At 34.9% G+C, this 22,156-nt stretch overlaps 3 protein-coding genes, 1 long non-coding RNA gene and 1 pseudogene across 4 annotated transcripts; 1 reads left to right on the top strand and 4 right to left on the bottom strand.

Annotated features, from left to right (window-relative positions):
• Window positions 1–941: 941 nt before the first annotated feature.
• On the bottom strand, window positions 942–8,965 carry LOC131620856 (embryonic abundant protein VF30.1-like; annotated as a pseudogene).
• LOC131620858 (uncharacterized) lies at window positions 3,247–5,268 on the top strand. Its single transcript, XR_009289316.1, has 2 exons — window positions 3,247–3,421; window positions 4,952–5,268. It is a non-coding gene; the product is annotated as an uncharacterized LOC131620858 (long non-coding RNA).
• LOC131620857 (embryonic abundant protein USP92-like) lies at window positions 7,556–8,492 on the bottom strand. Its single transcript, XM_058892035.1, has one exon. It carries the CDS (start codon window positions 8,250–8,252, stop codon window positions 7,860–7,862), a length of 393 nt encoding a protein of 130 aa, XP_058748018.1. The 5' UTR covers window positions 8,253–8,492; the 3' UTR covers window positions 7,556–7,859.
• Window positions 8,966–19,412: 10,447 nt separating the features above from the next.
• LOC131617482 (embryonic abundant protein VF30.1-like) lies at window positions 19,413–20,698 on the bottom strand. Its single transcript, XM_058888763.1, has 3 exons — window positions 20,628–20,698; window positions 20,387–20,492; window positions 19,413–20,252 (listed from the first exon to the last, which is right to left on the bottom strand). The coding sequence occupies exons 1-3, from the start codon at window positions 20,664–20,666 to the stop codon at window positions 20,107–20,109; spliced, it is 291 nt and encodes a 96-aa protein (XP_058744746.1). The 5' UTR covers window positions 20,667–20,698; the 3' UTR covers window positions 19,413–20,106.
• LOC131619361 (embryonic abundant protein USP92-like) lies at window positions 19,591–19,983 on the bottom strand. Its single transcript, XM_058890466.1, has one exon. The coding sequence runs from the start codon at window positions 19,981–19,983 to the stop codon at window positions 19,591–19,593; it is 393 nt and encodes a 130-aa protein (XP_058746449.1).
• Window positions 20,699–22,156: the final 1,458 nt, after the last annotated feature.

The following is a 22,156-nucleotide window of genomic DNA, read 5'->3' as shown; positions in this document are numbered from 1 at the left end:
TATCAGAAGTTCAAATTCCTGATTACATCAGAAACCCTAATTTAGAGGCTGTTGTTTAGGAGAGAGACTGTATGCTTTCTTCTTGTATATCTTTGAGCATTTGAAAGTCAGATGGACTGAAATATGAATAAACATGTTGGGCAAATTTTGGGGTATGACAGCCACCTATTACATCGGATACAAAAACCAATCGAGAGTAAAAGTGGGTTAGAGAGGGCTTTCTCTTCAAGATTCCGTACAAGCACTTTTAAAATTTTAACATAGGCCCAACTTGTTGGAAGAAATTATGACGGAGCCATTACCAGATGCTCAAGAACTTTCATCTAAAAAGCAATGAATGATCTAAACTTCAGGTGTATCGAACAACTCTTTACAATTAACGCATGGCAAATAAAAAGTCTGTTATTCCATGTCTACTACATATATTGAAGGCATTGACCCAATTATCCAATTTTAAATTCAATTTCAATTCACTCTTCCCATTCACATACTGACTTTAACATTGGTGTAAATTCCATGAAGGTCATTCCCCTCTTCACCAGACAAGAAACTCATAACAGCCATGACCTCTAATTCACTTTCCATTTATGGTTCTAGAATAGAACATGATTCTTATTCACTTTTAAGTCAAATCATATTAGTATATAATTTGTTTTAATTTACCAAATGAAACATCCTTTCAATTTAAGTCAATTATTTATCTAATCCTTGCAAAGATGAAATATTTTTCCACGTCTTAAAATACTCATATGATAATTATTTTATTATGAAAATTGAAAGAAAATATATCTATAATATAATATATCAAACACTTCTTTTGCATTACGAAATTCAAACATACAAGGAAACTGGTCATAAGATACTTAGATACCACCAGATACAAAGTTACAAACCATAGTTCTAATTAGTTTAGAACTAGCATGATTTATTTAGAATACATGGAATTTAAAATTGCACATCATAGTTCTCCATAAATACATCTATTATTTTAAAGCAATTCTAGTATGAACGTGAGGATCCCATAAAGTTAAAAATCCTCAAATGTCAAGCATGGTTTTACCGTGATATATTTTATTGGAAATGATGTGCATGACTAGTAAGCATCTAGATGACACAAGGATGGTCAACAGAATTATCGGGTACCCAAGCAGCAGCCTTTTTTCCAATGAAATGACAAACAGGGACAGCTCCAGGTTTGACTTGGAGAGCTTCATAAAGCAACTCGGGGTTCATTCCTCTTGTGTCATGGTGGCAAACAGTTAAAGCCTTAGTTTTATCTCCTTGAGGGGTTACCAATGAGACCACTTAAGCAGTTGTTGCACGAACTTGGTGGCAATTGAATACAACTTTTTCAAAATTTAATCTATGACACATCAGAGCATTGTCTCCAATTTTTTTCACTTCCTCCACCACATATTGGTCTTGATTTAAGTCAAAGGTACTTGAAATAACTTTAATTTTTGTGGTTCTAAAATGTGAAATGATATGATCAATCATTGATTCCATAGATGAGACACAACGTTTGTGTTCTCCTTTAGCGGTTGGGCTCTTACAAAAGTCATCAAGACTTTGTCTTTCTTTATTTTTCAACCATATGGAATCTGTGACACCTTGTTTTGGTTCAGTGAATGGTCGCACTGTGTTTCCAGCAGATTTAGTGTTACCCAAGATGATAGTTTTCCCAGGATAAAGGTCATGTAGAAAAAAGAGTGTCGAGTATTGGTTTAACTCTTTGTACTTAATAGGTAGGTTATTAGTTTTTCCATCTGCCATATGAAGCACAAAATTTATTAGTTCTTAAATATTTCAAAATAGTCTTATTATGAGGGAATAATTCAATACATATATATAAGCATAATTTAAATTATAAAAAAGAAAAATATATAATTTAATTACTAATAAGGAAGCAATAGATCGGCGAAAGCACTTGGCAGAGGAGTGTTTGGCCAAACAGATTGCCAATAATCTTCTCCTGATAGTGTCGCACCAATTCCGAAAAAAGCAATCTAGAAAAATTATTCACATATTATCTATGAATGTTGGGTTACAAAATTAAGGAGTTTTTTACTCATCTGATTTTATTAAAAAAATACATGCATATGCCATAATCAAGCTAAAGAGTATGAAAACAACAAACTTACACAAAATGAAGCTAAAACATATACATGTGCAAACTTCATTTTCCTAGATATAAAGAAATGATAATTGTGGGGTGTTTAAGTGAGTGTATTTAAAACAGATACAGGGTTCTCTTTATATAGATAAATGCATAACTACTATAGCTGCATGCAAGATTTGTCCTATTAATCATATTCATTCCACCAAGTGGGTAGGAAACTTGTGCACATGTCCTCCATGCATGACAATTTGCATGCTCACCCTCCATGCTCAATTGTGGAATCTATAAGGGAATCTAAACTAATTTGTTTTATCTTCTACATGGCATCCATGCACGAAGCCATCTTATCTTCCAAGCTTGTGTGATACCAATGTGTCTTTTAGTTATCAATTTATTTTGTGGGAATTACAGTCATGGAGAAAATTCACCATTATATTTAATATTCGAATATTAAGGTAACATTTCTCAAATTGATCCTCTTTTGTGCATAACAATGTTAAAGCATATAATATGCCTCCTTTGCTTTATCATGTACTATTTCCTCAAATATTTGACACAACTAAATTGAATTTAGGAAAAGAGGTGACACCGATAAGTATGAACTCGATTAAAGTAAAAGCTTATATATTTTATTTGACAAAAAATAGTGGATAAATTTAAATAATAACATTGCTGGGTAAATTTAAAAAGCTTGATAAAATTGATAATTGACCAAGATGATAAATATAAAATCATATACAATATAATTTGTTATAAATTTAATTTATTTGTGAATGAAGTTAATAACAGTCCAAGTGCAATTAGAAATTATATTACACTATGAAGTATTTATATAGTATTGAAGAAAATTCTAAACTTATTAGAGGTGAATCTTTATTAAATATATTTATTTATTACTGGTGTTAAGTTATTTACCATATAATATTATGCGTTGTATGTTGTGACTACTACTCATATAATTAAAGTTATGTAATATTCTAATTTTTCATTAAAAGATTAAATGATAGGAATTTCTTTTAGTTGAGATGGAACCAAGTGGCATTGTGGTAAATAAAGTCTAGTTGGGGGATATTTTAGTCCTTGCACTCTATCTAAGTCATAAGGATTGTTTGGTTTTGGGACATTTCTGATTTTTAGAAGCCAAAAACAGAATTTAGGAGAAGAAGAAGAAGAAGAAGAAAACATGAGAAGAAGAAGAAGGAAGGAGAATACCATTCATCTTTCGGCCTTGCATGCACCTTTGATCCATCAATCTTCATCATCCACTTCTGATTTTCGGAGCTTCTTCCTCAGCTTAATCAGGTGAGTCTCATAGATAGAGACCTTGGGGTATTCTATGGGGTTTATGCCAACTTTGGGGATTAAGGGTTTGTGAGTAAATGCTTTTGATCCTCATTTTGTGCATGTGTCAGACTCTATTGGTAGTAATAATTCGTTTACATATTGTTCCTATATCTCATTATTCGATAAAAGGGGCTTGCATGTAGAAATTTGGGGCTTGGGGACCCCAAATGCGTTTCTGCATTTTGCTGATTTTGCAGAGTTCGCTGCAGCGAACTTTCATTCGCTGTAGCGAATGATTTGCTGTAGCGAACTGTGTAGCGAATAAACCTGGGAGTTGAATTGATTTATTCGCTGTAGCGAACTTTCCTTCGCTATAGCGAATCGGGGCTTCACTGGAGTTTGCTGTAGCGAAATGACCTGGATTTAAAGAAGTTTAGCTTCTGTTTGAGTTCGCTGTAGCGAACTAGTCTGATACAGAATTGATAATTCTCCCCATATGAGTGCAGTTGTGTTCCGTATCGAGAACCGAAATCCTCTTATGACTTGTATGATATGTTAGTACATGTTTTAAGTGTATGAGACTATGATATGATCACCATCTTATTTGTATGCATGTATATTTGAGAAATGCAATTGTTGATTGTGTTATGATGTGATCATTGCTTTTCTCGTTCGTTCCGGTTGAACATTCGGAGACATTTTGCCTGTGTGGCTTGATTGTGTTGTGGTATGCTTGAATCGGAGTGGGCCTAGGCTATTAGGGGGTAAACCGCATAAAACACTTGATACCGTTGCGATGTGCTTGTGTGGGCCGTAAGGGGGCACTTCCACACTTGCAGTACACATCAGCGTTCTCGGTATGTTCTACACACCTGAGCTACCATTGCGATGTGCATGTGGAGGTCTTATAGGGCGTTTCTCCACTAGCGGTTACACATCGGCGTGCTTGGTATGGTGGAGAAGTAATGCCATGTAGGCAACATTACTTTCGATTCTCCTATAGTGATGCCACGTAGGCAAGATCACTAGGCTTTCGCCCGGTGGGCTCGTGTTGTCAAGATGGCGTTTTGTACTAAGCTGGTTGGGTCCCTCACACGTGCGTTTTGATGGTTGATGAGGCTGTGACGCCACATAGGCAAGGTCACCGCGGTAACTCGTCACGAACGGTGTGCCATTTAGGACTCGTTTGTTCCATCTTTCCGTGTGCCGGTACAAGTCTCTTGATGCGATACACGGGTGTAACTCACCGAGGGTGTGGATTGCGTAGCCTATGAGTGGGCTGTAACTTACTCCTAGATTCCTCGTACATGGGTACGGGTTTGCATACAGTGGTTTTGACTGTGTGATTATCCTTATGGCCATATTGGATAGTTATGTGACTTCCAATGGTGGTGTACCTTGTTTGTACTTGTACCTAGCCGTGAGGTAACCCGGATTCTCGGTGAATCCGTTGATTGCATGTTCCCTGTAGAACTGAGTGAACCCGTAAGATAGGGAGACTCACTAAGATTTAGTAATCTCACCCCATTCCAATTATTCTTTTTACAGGTGGTTCGAGGCAGGATCGAGGCAAGGGTAAGATGACTTAGCTTCGAGTTGATGTTTCTTGGCGATGCTTTCCGTTGTAGACTATAAACTTTTGTATCTCTATCTTTTGTACTATGGATATGTATTTGTACCAGTTGGAACTCTTGTATTTTGGCCATGACAGTTTGGGCTTTTGTACTTGTACTTATACATCATCTATTCCGCTGCTTATGTTTATGACTTTCGAGTACCATTTTAATGCCATATACGTATATCCTAGGCAATGTATGTATGGGGTGTTACAAGTTGGATCAAATAAATTACATATAATGATAAAATTAAGGTTCCCTTTTCTTATTTATTGTTATGTGTATATTTTACATATAAGAGCTTGAATTTTTAAATGTAAATCTTCATTTAGCTTTGATTGTATGGCATTGAATTGTTAAGTGGTTGGATTAGGATGTTGATCTTATGTTTATTTTTGTATTTTCTATTTTGTTAAGTGGTAGGTCATAGAGTATGGGTGATTATGTTAGGGTATGATATGCAGATGTTTGTTCTTTTTTGATTACTTATAATGACACTATTTTGTGGTTCTTTAATAAATGTGTAAAAAGTGAAAGAAAAAACTATTTGTCTAGCAATGTAGGGGTTTCTTGGTAGACCTGGGATGAATTCGTGTTCATTTTTTAAATAGGTTCACAACCTTATCATTTGCCTTAACTAATAGTGGATCTTGAGTGTTTATCTCAGTACAAGGATTAGTTATGGGCTAAGACGTCTCGTTAGGAGTTTATGTTTTAATGATGGTGGTCTGGTTGGCGTGACATCTAGCTTGATCAAATGTTGCTTTGATATTTAGTAATATGTGTTTTCTCTTAGGTTGTTTTAGTTTGTCGTTTTTAGTGGGTGAAGTGTGTTTGTAATATTTAACAAATAGTGAATTAAATTAACTATATTTAAAAAAAAAAAAAAACTAAAACTAAAACATAATTTGAAAAAAAAAGAAATACAATCAAGTAAATAAACTTTACAATTTTTGGAACCTATAAAAAAAGTCTAATGATAGAATAATCATACTCATAAAGGATAATGACTATAATCAAACTCCAAATGGTAGATCTTGTAAAATAAATGAAACACATGACTTATTGTAAATAATCTACTGCATAAACCAACAGAATTGTTTTAAAAGAAAAAATAATAATAATTCCATCCATTTCATAATACACTAAGAGGCCTAGAAAAAATCAATTTTAACCTTTTTGAAAATAATTTTTGGTAGCTTAGTTTTTTAAATGCTAAAATTTTTGTAGGATACTTCTATTATATTAAAAGTCAAAAATAAATTTTCTAATGGATCTTTTTGGATGTTTTTTATGATGTTTTCAAAAAGACGTATGTAAAATAACCTCCTCTATTTAACTTATTTTTTAGAAAATATAAATGAAGCACCGTAAATCATGTTTTCGAAAACGTTTTTGGACATTTTGAAAAACATCAACTAAATAACACTTGCTATTGAGCATGTTTACTTTAAGACATGAGAAATGAACTATCCACTAAATGCATAGCTATAGTTGCATGTAAAACTTGTCCTAATAGTCATATTGATTCATTCAAGGTGGTAGGAAAGTTGATGCACATGTCCTCCATGCATGATAATTTGCATTCTCAATCGCCAAGCTGATTTGTGGTCTCTAAATAAAGATATGTGTGATACTTTTATTTTGGTGTAAAGGATGCATTTTAGTACAAAATGTATACCATTTGGTTCTTAAGGAATATATAGTTTTGTTTTCTAAATATGTCATTTGCTTTTGTTTCGGAAAAATGTGTAATTTAGGTTACACTTCAAAAAATAACAGGTTAAAATGATAAATTAGGTAAAATATTAAAAAGTCATATTTATAAAAAAAACAGAAATTTTCTCTAGAGTAGAACTACCAACCGAGGTTAAAACCCTTCCCTAAAACAAAATTTCCACCTATTGCATCGGATACAAAAACCAATCGAGAGTAAAAGTGGGTTAGAGAGGGCTTTCTCTTCAAGATTCCGTACAAGCACTTTTAAAATTTTAACATAGGCCCAACTTGCTGGAAGAAATTGTGACGGAGCCTTTACCAGATGCTCAAGAACTTTCATCTAAAAAGCAATGAATGATCTAAACTTCAGGTTCATCGAACAACTCTTTACAATTAACGCATGGCAAATAAAAAGTCTGTTATTCCATGTCTACTACATATATTGAAGGCATTGACCCAATTATCCAATTTTAAATTCAATTTCAATTCACTCTTCCCATTCACATACTGACTTTAACATTGGTGTAAATTCCATGAAGGTCATTCCCCTCTTCACCAGACAAGAAACTCATATCAGCCATGACCTCTAATTCACTTTCCATTTATGGTTCTAGAATAGAACATGATTCTTATTCACTTTTAAGTCAAATCATATTAGTATATAATTTGTTTTAATTAACCAAATGAAACATCCTTTCAATTTAAGTCAATTATTTATCTAATCCTTGCAAAGATGAAATTTTTTTCCACGTCTTAAAATACTCATATGATAATTATTTTATTATGAAAATTGAAAGAAAATATAACAATAATATAATATATCAAACACTTCTTTTGCATTACGAAATTCAAACATACAAGGAAACTGGTCATAAGATACTTAGATACCACCAGATACAAAGTTACAAACCATAGTTCTAATTAGTATAGAACTAGCATGTTTTATTTAGAATACATGGAATTTAAAATTGCACATCATAGTTCTCCATAAATACATCCATTATTTTAAAACAGTTCTAGTATGAACGTGAGGATCCCATAAAGTTAAAAATCCTCAAATGTCAAGCATGGTTTTACCGTGATATATTTTATTGGAAATGATGTGCATGACTAGTAAGCATCTAGATGACACAAGGATGGTCAACAGAATTATCGGGTACCCAAGCAGCAGCCTTATTTCCAATGAAATGACAAACAGGGACAGCTCCAGGTTTGACTTGGAGAGCTTCATAAAGCAACTCGGGGTTCATTCCTCTTGTGTCATGGTGGCAAACAGTTAAAGCCTTAGTTTTATCTCCTTGAGGGGTTACCAATGAGACCACATAAGCAGTTGTTGCACGAACTTGGTGGCAATTGAATACAACTTTTTCAAAATTTAATCTTTGACACATCACAGCATTGTCTCCAATTTTTTTCACTTCCTCCACCACATATTGGTCTTGATTTTTGTCAAAGGTACTTGAAATAGCTTTAATTTTTGTGGTTCCAAAATGTGAAACGACATGATCAATCATTGATTCCAAAGATGAGACACAATGTTTGTGTTCTCCTTTAGCGGTTGGGCTCTTACAAAAGTCATCAAGACTTTGTCTTTCTTTATTTTTCAACCATATGGAATCTGTGACACCTTGTTTTGGTTAAGTGAATGGTCGCACTGTGTTTCCAGCAGATTTAGTGTTACCCAAGATGATAGTTTTCCCAGGATAAAGGTCATGTGGAAAGAAGAGTGTCGAGTATTGGTTTAACTCTTCGTACTTAATAGGTAGGTTATTAGTTTTTCCATATGCCATATGAAGCACAAAATTTATTAGTTCTTAAATATTTCAAAATAGTCTTATTATGAGGGAATAATTCAATACATATATATCAGCATAATTAAAATTATAAAAAAGAAAAATATATAATTTAATTACTAACAAGGAAGCAATAGATCGGCGAAAGCACTTGGCAGAGGAGTGTTTGACCAAACAGATTGCCAATAATATTCTCCTGATAGTGTCGCGCCAATTCCGACAAAAGCAATCTAGAAAAAATATTCACATATTATCTATGAATGTTGGGTTACAAAATTAAGGAGTTTTTTACTCATCTGATTTTATTAAAAAAATACATGCATATGCCGTAATCAAGCTAAAGAGTATGAAAACAACAAACTTACACAAAATGAAGCTAAAACATATACATGTGCAAACTTCATTTTCCTAGATATAAAGAAATGATAATTGTGGGGTGTTTAAGTGAGTGTATTTAAAACAGATACAAGGTTCTCTTTATATAGATAAATGCATAACTACTATAGCTGCATGCAAGATTTGTCCTATTAATCATATTCGTTCCACCAAGTGGGTAGGAAACTTGTGCACATGTCCTCCATGCATGACAATTTGCATTCTCACCCTCCATGCTCAATTGTGGAATCTATAAGGGAATCTAAACTAATTTGTTTTATCTTCTACATGGCATCCATGCACGAAGCCATCTTATCTTCCAAGCTTGTGTGATACCAATGTGTCTTTTAGTTATCAATTTATTTTGTGCAAGTTACAGTCATGGAGAAAATTCACCATTATATTTAATATTCGAATATTACGGTAACATTTCTCAAATTGATTCTCTTTTGTGCATAACAATGTTAAAGCATATAATATGCCTCCTTTGCTTTATCATGTAGTATTTCCTCAAATATTTGACACAACTAAATTGAATTTAGGAAAAGAGGTGACACCGATAAGTATGAACACGATTAAAGTAAAAGCTTATATATTTTATTTGACAAAAATAGTGGATAAAATTAAATAATAACATTGCTGGGTAAATTTAAAAAGCTTGATAAAATTGATAATTGACCAAGATGATAAATATAAAATCATATACAATATAATTTGTTATAAATTTAATTTATTTGTGAATGAAGTTAATAACAGTCCAAGTGCAATTAGAAATTATATTACACTATGAAGTATTTATATAGTACTGAAGAAAATTATAAACTTATTAGAGGTGAATCTTTATTAAATATATTTATTTATTACTGGTGTTAAGTTATTTACCATATAATATTACGCGCTATATGTTGTGACTACTACTCATATAATTAAAGTTGGATCAAATAAATTACATATAATGATAAAATTAAGGTTCCCTATTCTTTTTTATTGTTATGTGTATATTTTACATATAAGAGCTTGAATTTTTAAATGTAAATCTTCATTTAGCTTTGATTGTATGGCATTGAATTGTTAAGTGGTTGGATTAGGATGTTGATCTTATGTTTATTTTTGTATTTTCTATTTTGTTAAGTGGTAGGTCATAGAGTATGGGTGATTATGTTAGGGTATGATATGCAGATGTTTGTTCTTTTTTGATTGCTTATAATGACACTATTTTGTGGTTCTTTAATAAATGTGTAAAAAGTGAAGGAAAAAACTATTTGTCTAGCAATGTCGGGGTTTCTTGGTAGGCCTGTGATGAATTCGTGTTCATTTTTTAAATAGGTTCACAACCTTATCATTTGCCTTAACTAATAGTGGATCTTGAGTTTTTATCTCAGTACAAGGATTAGTTATGGGCTAAGACGTCTCGTTAGGAGTTTATGTTTTAATGATGGTGGTCTGGTTGGCGTGACAGCTAGCTTGATCAAATGTTGCTTTGATATTTAGTAATATGTGTTTTCTCTTAGGTTGTTTTAGTTTGTCGTTTTTAGTGGGTGAAGTGTGTTTGTAATATTTAACAAATAGTGAATTAAATTAACTATATTTAAAAAAATAGAAAAAACTAAAACTAAAACATAATTTGAAAAAAAAAAGAAATACAATCAAGTAAATAAACTTTATAGTTTTTGGAACCTATAAAAAAAGTCTAATGATAGAATAATCATACTCATAAAGGATAATGACTATAATCAAACTCCAAATGGTAGATCTTGTAAAATAAATGAAACACATGACTTGAGTGTAACAAATCTACTGCATAAACCAACAGAATTGTTTTAAAAGAAAAAATAATAATAATTCCATCCATTTCATAATACACTAAGAGGCCTTGAAAAAATCAATTTTAACCTTATTGAAAATAATTTTTGGTAGCTTAGTTTTTTATATGCTAAAATTTTTGTAGGATACTTCTATTATATTAAAAGTCAAAAATAAATTTTCTAATGGATCTTTTTGGATGTTTTTTATGATGATTTCAAAAATACGTATGTAAAATAACCTCCTCTATTTAACTTATTTTTTAGAAAATATAAATGAAGCACCGTAAATCAAGTTTTCGAAAACGTTTTTGGAGATTTTGAAAAACATCAACTAAATAACACTTGCTATTGAGCATGTTTACTTTAAGACATGAGAAATGAACTATCCACTAAATGCATAGCTATAGTTGCATGTAAAACTTGTCCTACTAGTCATATTGATTCATTCAAGGTGGTAGGAAAGTTGATGCACATGCCCTCTGTAACACCCTACTAATATGTGTCTAGAATCATATCAGCAGAATACTAATAACTGGTACTGAGTACATACAAAAGTCAGGAATAATAACATAAGATGTATACATTTAAAATCATCTTGAAGATGGATACAATGAATATATCTACACAATGATAATAATACACAGCGGAAGAAAAGATCAGGCACAGTCTTCATGGCATCTGGTCAAAAGCTCTTGATCCAAGCATCTAGCAAAACTCGATCTTGCACGGTACCTGAAAAATAATAAGATGAATGGGGTGAGATTACTAAATCTCAGTGAGTTCCCCTATCTTATGGGTTCTCTCGGCTCTACAGGGTACATACATCAACTACAGATCCATGTCAGATCCTAAGGTTTCCTCACTATCCAGTACAGGAAAGCATGTCAACTCGTAGCACCACGATTGAATGTCCACTGACCATTCGATTAGATATTCTGAGAACATATCACATGTTCGGATATTAGGTACATGTTTCCTCCAGAATAGGTCTTCCGGGTTTACCTGCCAACCTTCTGTCGAGAGCTACCCTCAAGGTCTGGTCTTCCGGGTTTACCTGCCCATCTGCCCTCGAAACAAGACCCCAAAACATACCTTTTCAATCTACATGGTAAGTAACTCATATGACTATAGAGAACCATGGAACCGACATTGAATCGCTACAACGATTCAACTCGTCCAATTTCCTGGGTCCAAATCTCACATAGAAATTCACCCATAAGGAAACAACAAAAGGAGAAGGTGAGGTACACATCCCCGGGAGTTCATCCCCGAAGAATAACTCCTGAACTAAGGAGTCGACCCATTCCCGAGACCAAAGCCCGAGAATGCCTGCAATATATGTGGCACAGGGGCATCCTTGGAATTTCTTCACAAGAAGTAGCCAACATATATGTAACGTGCCTACTCGCAGTTACTGTCCTTTTGTATGTCCTCTAACCCCTCGTCACATACTTACTACACCATTAGATTGTAGAATTTCAGAAGAAGTCGCTTGATAGGAAAGAGGGAATATCAGGCTAGAATATGTTCATATATCTTAGTTTAGGTATCCTAAGGCTCAGCTTACCATATCCATATTTTGTTAACCGACATACACAAGTCACACCATGTAGTAAGACCACCTCGCCTTTGGGTTCACATGGTTAGTTTCACAAGCTATAAGACCTCAACATTTTGGTGAACATGGATAGCTTTGATTTCCATCACTTCTCATTGCACGATGCCTACAACCTAGTTGAAGGAATACTTGGGCAGCAAGGCCCTTAGAATGATTAACAAATCAATTATTCGAGCATTATCGTTTAGTAACCACGATACAGGAATATTCACATGGGTTTAATTAGTACTTAAAAGTATGCTAAGGTTGTGGAAGCTTAGACATCTCGTAGCCCTTTCCGTTAGCTTTCCAATGCCTCCGACGGCGCCCAATTCTGAGTTACGGAACTCCAGTTATGGTCGAAACAGTAAAAGGATGATTTTCTGTCAGGTGCAATCGATTTGCACTGGTGTGCAATCGATTGCTCGCTGAACCAGAAGCGCAGAAAGCTAATTTTTCATAGTGCAATCGATTTGCATTGGTGTGCAATCGATTGCTCACTGAACCAGAGCCAAAAATGACATTTTTACTGCATAAGATCAGTTCTAACACATTCTAATCCATTCCAATCTGAACCCTAACATGTAAAAGCAATTTAATACATGTATTATCACTTCAAGAACACATACTCCATCATTAATCAAGCATGCAATAACAATTTATCATTCTAACCCTTGTTCCCAAACATGCAATTGATCACAAAACCCAAATTCTTACCCAAGTCCTAACTATGGAACTCACCTTGTTGATGATGATGAAACAGAATGAGATGCTCAGAAAGGAGATGACGATGATGATGATCTTCACACTTGAGCATAGTTCTTCCTCCATGGTCACCAAGTTCCACACACATGCATGTTGTAGGTAGAACTTGAACTTCTCTTCTTCCTTTCCCCCTAGACTCGATCTCTCTCTACCTCCTTGCTCCTCTCAAATTCTGATTTCTCCTCTTGCTCTTGTTTTCTGGTTTTGTTCTTCTAAGTGTGGGAGAAAGAAAATGAAATGGGGAGAAATAAATTAGAGAGAAGGATTCTAGGCTTATATGGTCCACCATCAAAAAGACTAATGTGCCCTCCACTTAATCTTCAAAAGACTAAGCACACATTATCTTACTAATTCCATCTAAATCCACTTCTCAATCACAAATCAGAATAATTATGCCTTAATACTAACATTAGCATGATTATGGACAATAAGTGAACAGGGATGTTACATTCTCCCCCCCTTAATTAAAATTCGTCCTCGAATTTTCTCTTAATTACGGTTGAGGATACTTCTTACCGTCCTTCTGACACCCATCCCCTTTCCTCCAGACCGTGGCTTCATTACTGATCTCATTTGTTCCCTTCGATCTTGGTCGGGACAACTGACGCCAAAAATCCAAAAGAGAGTACAATTCTTGCAACTATCCTTGGAAAATTCTCCTTAGAATACAACCCTTGTCATACATTTCATTTTCCGAACTTCTGAAACTGAATACTCGCCAAAAATGAATTCATGTTACTTTACTAATTCCCGAATTATACAGCTGCTACAATAACTTTGTAAACCTGTCCATAGTTTATTCTCAACCATACGACTTCATACCGCTGACATGACAACACTTCCCATAATCCATATGGCTTAACCGATATAACAATACTTTCATAGTCGCACTTCAACCACACTGTCATCTAATGCCTTTTCATTTCCGAAACTGGCACTAAACTGACTCCCTCGGTCGCATTCCCCAATGCATCATTTATAGCAGTTAAGTGTATATCATAATGCAATGGATCAAACTTTGTGCCTTGGATATTCCCCTTTGAAATTTCACGACACTCCCAAAACCAAGGTGTCTCTGCTTACCGAGACTGACATTATTTATCTTTTGAGGATCTACAGATACTCCCCTCGATACTTCTCACATCGAGGTAACCCAAGACATACTTCGTCCATTCTAACATTAATCACCAACGTTAATGAGTAGTCACATAATGCGCTGGTTGGAGTATGATGATTAAACACACATCCCCATCTCATAAATATGCATAAAGATTCACTAACTCCAACTGAACAAGGAGCATCCAAGATGTAGAATCTAAAATTCTCACGCGATCACGACCACCCAAGGTCTCATCAGAATGTAGTATCAGAACTTAATCCACCTTGTCATCGCCTACTCGCGTAATCCTCAATCATCGAGTGCAACATGTGGATTCTTATCCCTCATACCTTATGAGAATATGGATCCGCGTCTCACGAATACCAATCTTATCCTACCTTGAGTTCCAGATCAACATGTCCCACATCTGTCAGGAAAGAATGACTCACACGCCTCGTGCATGATAGCGATACTATGGCGATATACATATCTGGTAGTACTAACATGGTGGTCCCACTCCGAGTCCATGCATTCAAGTAACCTACCCAGTAGCATATAACGATCCCCACCCGTATCCTATAGCCACGACCGACGATGATTGAACATGTCTCAACTGAGGTCATCGCTACTCAGATCCTTCTAGTCACACGTTTAAGGTTAACCTCCACTGAACACAACAAACTAGATCTGACTCACTACAAATCCAGTTCGAGTTCCTATGCCAAGTGTGTACTCACTCACACAGGGCACGCACGAGAGATTCTCAATGTTAACTCCCACCATATAGGAATATCATGGTTACAAATAACAGTCACCTACTGTGGTCAACTCACCGATGCTTCAGACAACCACTAGTGTAGTTCACCTAAGTACCCAATGCATAGCATAGCTTGACGGCTTCACTCGGGATTAAATGATTCATAACTAGCAGGGAACATGGATTGATGCCCTTTGCATATCCCTCCATTCAATTTCCGCCTAGCGTAGTTCTAGGACTCACGCATTTCAGAGTACACAACGAGATGCAGTAGTTTCTTTTCACCCAATCAGATATCCCAGATTTCCAAATTGGAGGTCACTACTCCCACTCGTTCTACCAACCCTTCACTAGATAACTACTCATATCTTAAGGTATACCAGAACAAGTCGGAGGTGATAATCTTGCCCCTTCACGTACTTCCTATGCAAGTGTATTTAGAAAGATCCAATATCTCTGTTCAACTCCCAAGGTCTTCCATCCAACTGTTTCTCTGTCCATGTCTGCTACTGGCACCATGTTCGAGTAACGAATTCCTAGCGGCTTCAAGCTCAGCTCTATCACAGAATTCCCTTACTCCATTCCTACTCAGGTGCTTCATGGATCTACTTTACTACTATCGAGATTCCAGAGTAGGTTCACTACATCAATTCGAAGTCTTGGAACTTCCAGCCATCTTAGACCATATCACGACAGTTGGGTTGTCAACTATTCTGTGACAATTTCTCCTCTTACATCTAACAATCCTAACATACTCCCAACTTAACCGAATTCTACCACTTCAACAAACTCCTCTAACATACACTCTCTCTAAAAGGATCACTTTTTCCCAAAAGGTGTTTTGGAAATTTCCAACTTCCTTAGCTTCTCCCGTGTAGACTGTCATCGCATCTACCTTGCATACGTGACACTATCCAAGTCCAACATTTCTCCATAATTACTACTGGAATTCTGTTGCCACATGAGTCACTTTAGGGATAACGCGTCCTCGTGGCGGCTCTGCCGCGATCCTGCCTATCACGTACCCAGTTGGTGAGTTGATCAAGTTCAACAACTGAATAACATGACAGTAGAATCGAGCCAGCAACGCACACTTGTGAGGAATAAAGAAGTTTTCTAATGATGCCTCACAGCTAGGTCGAGGGTCGACCTGCTCTGATACCAATTGTAACACCCTACTAATATGTGTCTAGAATCATATCAGCAGAATACTAATAACTGGTACTGAGTACATACAAAAGTCAGGAATAATAACATGAGATGTATACATTTAAAATCATCTTGAAGATGGATACAATGAATATATCTACACAATGATAATAATACACAGCGGAAGAAAAGATCAGGCACAGTCTTCATGGCATCTGGTCAAAAGCTCTTGATCCAAGCATCTAGCAAAACTCGATCTTGCACGGTACCTGAAAAATAATAAGATGAATGGGGTGAGATTACTAAATCTCAGTGAGTTCCCCTATCTTATGGGTTCTCTCGGCTCTACAGGGTACATACATCAACTACAGATCCATGTCAGATCCTAAGGTTTCCTCACTATCCAGTACAGGAAAGCATGTCAACTCGTAGCACCACGATTGAATGTCCACTGACCATTCGATTAGATATTCTGAGAACATATCACATGTTCGGATATTAGGTACATGTTTCCTCCAGAATAGGTCTTCCGGGTTTACCTGCCAACCTTCTGTCGAGAGCTACCCTCAAGGTCTGGTCTTCCGGGTTTACCTGCCCATCTGCCCTCGAAACAAGACCCCAAAACATACCTTTTCAATCTACATGGTAAGTAACTCATATGACTATAGAGAACCATGGAACCGACATTGAATCGCTACAACGATTCAACTCGTCCAATTTCCTGGGTCCAAATCTCACATAGAAATTCACCCATAAGGAAACAACAAAAGGAGAAGGTGAGGTACACATCCCCGGGAGTTCATCCCCGAAGAATAACTCCTGAACTAAGGAGTCGACCCATTCCCGAGACCAAAGCCCGAGAATGCCTGCAATATATGTGGCACAGGGGCATCCTTGGAATTTCTTCACAAGAAGTAGCCAACATATATGTAACGTGCCTACTCGCAGTTACTGTCCTTTTGTATGTCCTCTAACCCCTCGTCACATACTTACTACACCATTAGATTGTAGAATTTCAGAAGAAGTCGCTTGATAGGAAAGAGGGAATATCAGGCTAGAATATGTTCATATATCTTAGTTTAGGTATCCTAAGGCTCAGCTTACCATATCCATATTTTGTTAACCGACATACACAAGTCACACCATGTAGTAAGACCACCTCGCCTTTGGGTTCACATGGTTAGTTTCACAAGCTATAAGACCTCAACATTTTGGTGAACATGGATAGCTTTGATTTCCATCACTTATCATTGCACGATGCCTACAACCTAGTTGAAGGAATACTTGGGCAGCAAGGCCCTTAGAATGATTAACAAATCAATTATTCGAGCATTATCGTTTAGTAACCACGATACAGGAATATTCACATGGGTTTAATTAGTACTTAAAAGTATGCTAAGGTTGTGGAAGCTTAGACATCTCGTAGCCCTTTCCGTTAGCTTTCCAATGCCTCCGACGGCGCCCAATTCTGAGTTACGGAACTCCAGTTATGGTCGAAACAGTAAAAGGATGATTTTCTGTCAGGTGCAATCGATTTGCACTGGTGTGCAATCGATTGCTCGCTGAACCAGAAGCGCAGAAAGCTAATTTTTCATAGTGCAATCGATTTGCATTGGTGTGCAATCGATTGCTCACTGAACCAGAGCCAAAAATGACATTTTTACTGCATAAGATCAGTTCTAACACATTCTAATCCATTCCAATCTGAACCCTAACATGTAAAAGCAATTTAATACATGTATTATCACTTCAAGAACACATACTCCATCATTAATCAAGCATGCAATAACAATTTATCATTCTAACCCTTGTTCCCAAACATGCAATTGATCACAAAACCCAAATTCTTACCCAAGTCCTAACTATGGAACTCACCTTGTTGATGATGATGAAACAGAATGAGATGCTCAGAAAGGAGATGACGATGATGATGATCTTCACACTTGAGCATAGTTCTTCCTCCATGGTCACCAAGTTCCACACACATGCATGTTGTAGGTAGAACTTGAACTTCTCTTCTTCCTTTCCCCCTAGACTCGATCTCTCTCTACCTCCTTGCTCCTCTCAAATTCTGATTTCTCCTCTTGCTCTTGTTTTCTGGTTTTGTTCTTCTAAGTGTGGGAGAAAGAAAATGAAATGGGGAGAAATAAATTAGAGAGAAGGATTCTAGGCTTATATGGTCCACCATCAAAAAGACTAATGTGCCCTCCACTTAATCTTCAAAAGACTAAGCACACATTATCTTACTAATTCCATCTAAATCCACTTCTCAATCACAAATCAGAATAATTATGCCTTAATACTAACATTAGCATGATTATGGACAATAAGTGAACAGGGATGTTACACCCTCCAAGCATGATAATTTGCATTCTCAATCGCCAAGCTGATTTGTGGTCTCTAAATAAAGATATGTGTGATACTTTTATTTTGGTGTAAAGGATGCGTTTTAGTACAAAATGTATACTGTATGGTTCTTAAGGTATATATAGTTTTGTTTTCTAAATATGTCATTTGCTTTTGTTTCTGAAAAATGTGTAATTTAGGTTACACTTCAAAAAATAACAGGTTAAAATGAAAAATTAGGTAAAATATTAAAAAGTTGTATTTATAAAAAAAAACAGAAATTTTCTCTAGAGTAGAACTACCAACCGAGGTTAAAACCCTTCCCTAAAACAAAATTTCCACCTATTGCATCGGATACCAAAACCAATCGAGAGTAAAAGTGGGTTAGAGAGGGCTTTCTCTTCAAGATTCCGTACAAGCACTTTTAAAATTTTAACATAGGCCCAACTTGCTGGAAGAAATTGTGACGGAGCCTTTACTAGTGCTCAAGAACTTTCATCTAAAAAGCAATGAATAATCTAAATTTCAGGTTTATCGAACAACTCTTTACAATTAACGCATGGCAAATAAAAAGTCTATTATTCCATGTCTACTACATATATTGAAGGCATTGACCCAATTATCCAATTTTAAATTCAATTTCAATTCACTCTTCCCATTCACATACTGACTTTAACATTGGTGTAAATTCCATGAAGGTCATTCCCCTCTTCACCAGACAAGAAACTCATATCAGCCATGACCTCTAATTCACTTTCCATTTATGGTTCTAGAATAGAACATGATTCTTATTCACTTTTAAGTCAAATCATATTAGTATATAATTTGTTTTAATTTACCAAATGAAACATCCTTTCAATTTAAGTCAATTATTTATCTAATCCTTGCAAAGATGAAATTTTTTTCCACGTCTTAAAATACTCATATGATAATTATTTTATTATGAAAATTGAAAGAAAATATATCAATAATATAATATATCAAACACTTCTTAGAATACATGGATTTTAAAATTGCACATCATAGTTCTCCATAAATACATCTATTATTTTAAAGCAATTCTAGTATGAACGTGAGGATCCCATAAAGTTAAAAATCCTCAAATGTCAAGCATGATTTTACCGTGATATATTTTATTGGAAATGATGTGCATGACTAGTAAGCATCTAGATGACACAAGGATGGTCAACAGAATTATCGGGTACCCAAGCAGCAGCCTTATTTCCAATGAAATGACAAACAGGGACAGTTCCAGGTTTGACTTTGAGAGCTTCATAAAGCAACTCGGAGTTCATTCCTCTTGTGTCATGGTGGCAAACAGTTAAAGCCTTAGTTTTATCTCCTTGAGGGGTTACCAATGAGACCACATAAGCAGTTGTTGCACGAACTTGGTGGCAATTGAATACAACTTTTTCAAAATTTAATCTATGACACATCACAGCATTGTCTCCAATTTTTTTCACTTCCTCCACCACATATTGGTCTTGATTTTTGTCAAAGGTACTTGAAATAGCTTTAATTTTTGTGGTTCCAAAATGTGAAATGACATGATCAATCATTGATTCCAAAGATGAGACACAATGTTTGTGTTCTCCTTTAGCGTTTGGGCTCTTACAAAAGTCATCAAGACTTTGTCTTTCTTTATTTTTCAACCATATGGAATCTGTGACACCTTGTTTTGGTTAAGTGAATGGTCGCACTGTGTTTCCAGCAGATTTAGTGTTACCCAAGATGATAGTTTTCCCAGGATAAAGGTCATGTGGAAAAAAGAGTGTCGAGTATTGGTTTAACTCTTCGTACTTAATAGGTAGGTTATTAGTTTTTCCATCTGCCATATGAAGCACAAAATTTATTAGTTCTTAAATATTTCAAAATAGTCTTATTATGAGGGAATAATTCAATACATATATATAAGCATAATTAAAATTATAAAAAAGAAAAATATATAATTTAATTACTAACAAGGAAGCAATAGATCGGCGAAAGCACTTGGCAGAGGAGTGTTTGACCAAACAGATTGCCAATAATCTTCTCCTGATAGTGTCGCACCAATTCCGACAAAAGCAATCTGGAAAAAATATTCACATATTATTTATGAATGTTGAGTTACAAAATTAAGGAGTTTTTTACTAGTCTGATTTTATTAAAAAAAGACATGCCTATGCCATAATCAAGCTAAAGAGTATGAAAACAACAAACTTACACAAAATGAAGCTAAAACATATACATGTGCAACCTTCATTTTCCTAGATATAAAATGATAATTGTGGGGTGTTTAAGTGAGTGTATTTAAAACAGATACAAGGTTCTCTTTATATAGATAAATGCATAACTACTATAGCTGCATGCAAGATTTGTCCTATTAATCATATTCATTCCACCAAGTGGGTAGGAAACTTGTGCACATGTCCTCCATGCATGACAATTTGCATTCTCACCCTCCATGCTCAATTGTGGAATCTATAAGGGAATCTAAACTAATTTGTTTTATCTTCTACATGGCATCCATGCACGAAGCCATCTTATCTTCCAAGCTTGTGTGATACCAATGTGTCTTTTAGTTATCAATTTATTTCGTGCAAATTACAGTGATGGAGAAAATTCACCATTATATTTAATATTCGAATATTACGGTAACATTTCTCAAATTGATTCTCTTTTGTGCATAACAATGTTAAAGCATATAATATGCCTCCTTTGCTTTATCATGTAGTATTTCCTCAAATATTTGACACAACTAAATTGAATTTAGGAAAAGAGGTGACACCGATAAGTATGAACACGATTAAAGTAAAAGCTTATATATTTTATTTGACAAACAAATAGTGGATAAAATTAAATAATAACATTGCTGGGTAAATTTAAAAAGCTTGATAAAATTGATAATTGACCAAGATGATAAATATAAAATCATATACAATATAATTTGTTATAAATTTAATTTATTTGTGAAAGAAGTTAATAACAGTCCAAGTGCAATTAGAAATTATATTACACTATGAAGTATTTATATAGTATTGAAGAAAATTATAAACTTATTAGAGGTGAATCTTTATTAAATATATTTATTTATTACTGGTGTTAAGTTATTTACCATATAATATTACACGCTATATGTTGTGACTACTACTCTTATAATTAAAGTTGGATCAAATAAATTACATATAATGATAAAATTAAGGTTCCCTATTCTTTTTTATTGTTATGTGTATATTTTACATATAAGAGTTTGAATTTTAAAATGTAAATCTTCATTTAATTTTGATTGTATGGCATTGAATTGTTAAGTGGTTGGATTAGGATGTTGATCTTATGTTTATTTTTGTATTTTCTATTTTGTTAAGTGGTAGGTCATAGAGTATGGGTGATTATGTTAGGGTATGATATGCAGATGTTTGTTCTTTTTTGATTGCTTATAATGACACTATTTTGTGGTTCTTTAATAAATGTGTAAAAAGTGAAGGAAAAAACTATTTGTCTAGCAATGTCGGGGTTTCTTGGTAGGCCTGTGATGAATTCGTGTTCATTTTTTAAATAGGTTCACAACCTTATCATTTGCCTTAACTAATAGTGGATATTGAGTTTTTATCTCAGTACAAGGATTAGTTATGGGCTAAGACGTCTCGTTAGGAGTTTATGTTTTAATGATGGTGGTCTGCTTGGCGTGACAGCTAGCTTGATCAAATGTTGCTTTGATATTTAGTAATATGTGTTTTCTCTTAGGTTGTTTTA

The sequence above is a fragment of the Vicia villosa genome, linkage group LG7, assembly GCF_029867415.1.
Source record: "Vicia villosa cultivar HV-30 ecotype Madison, WI linkage group LG7, Vvil1.0, whole genome shotgun sequence".
Classification (NCBI taxonomy): domain Eukaryota; kingdom Viridiplantae; phylum Streptophyta; class Magnoliopsida; order Fabales; family Fabaceae; genus Vicia; species Vicia villosa.
Note: the sequence above shows the minus strand (reverse complement) of the source record. Positions and strands in the feature narration are given on the sequence as shown.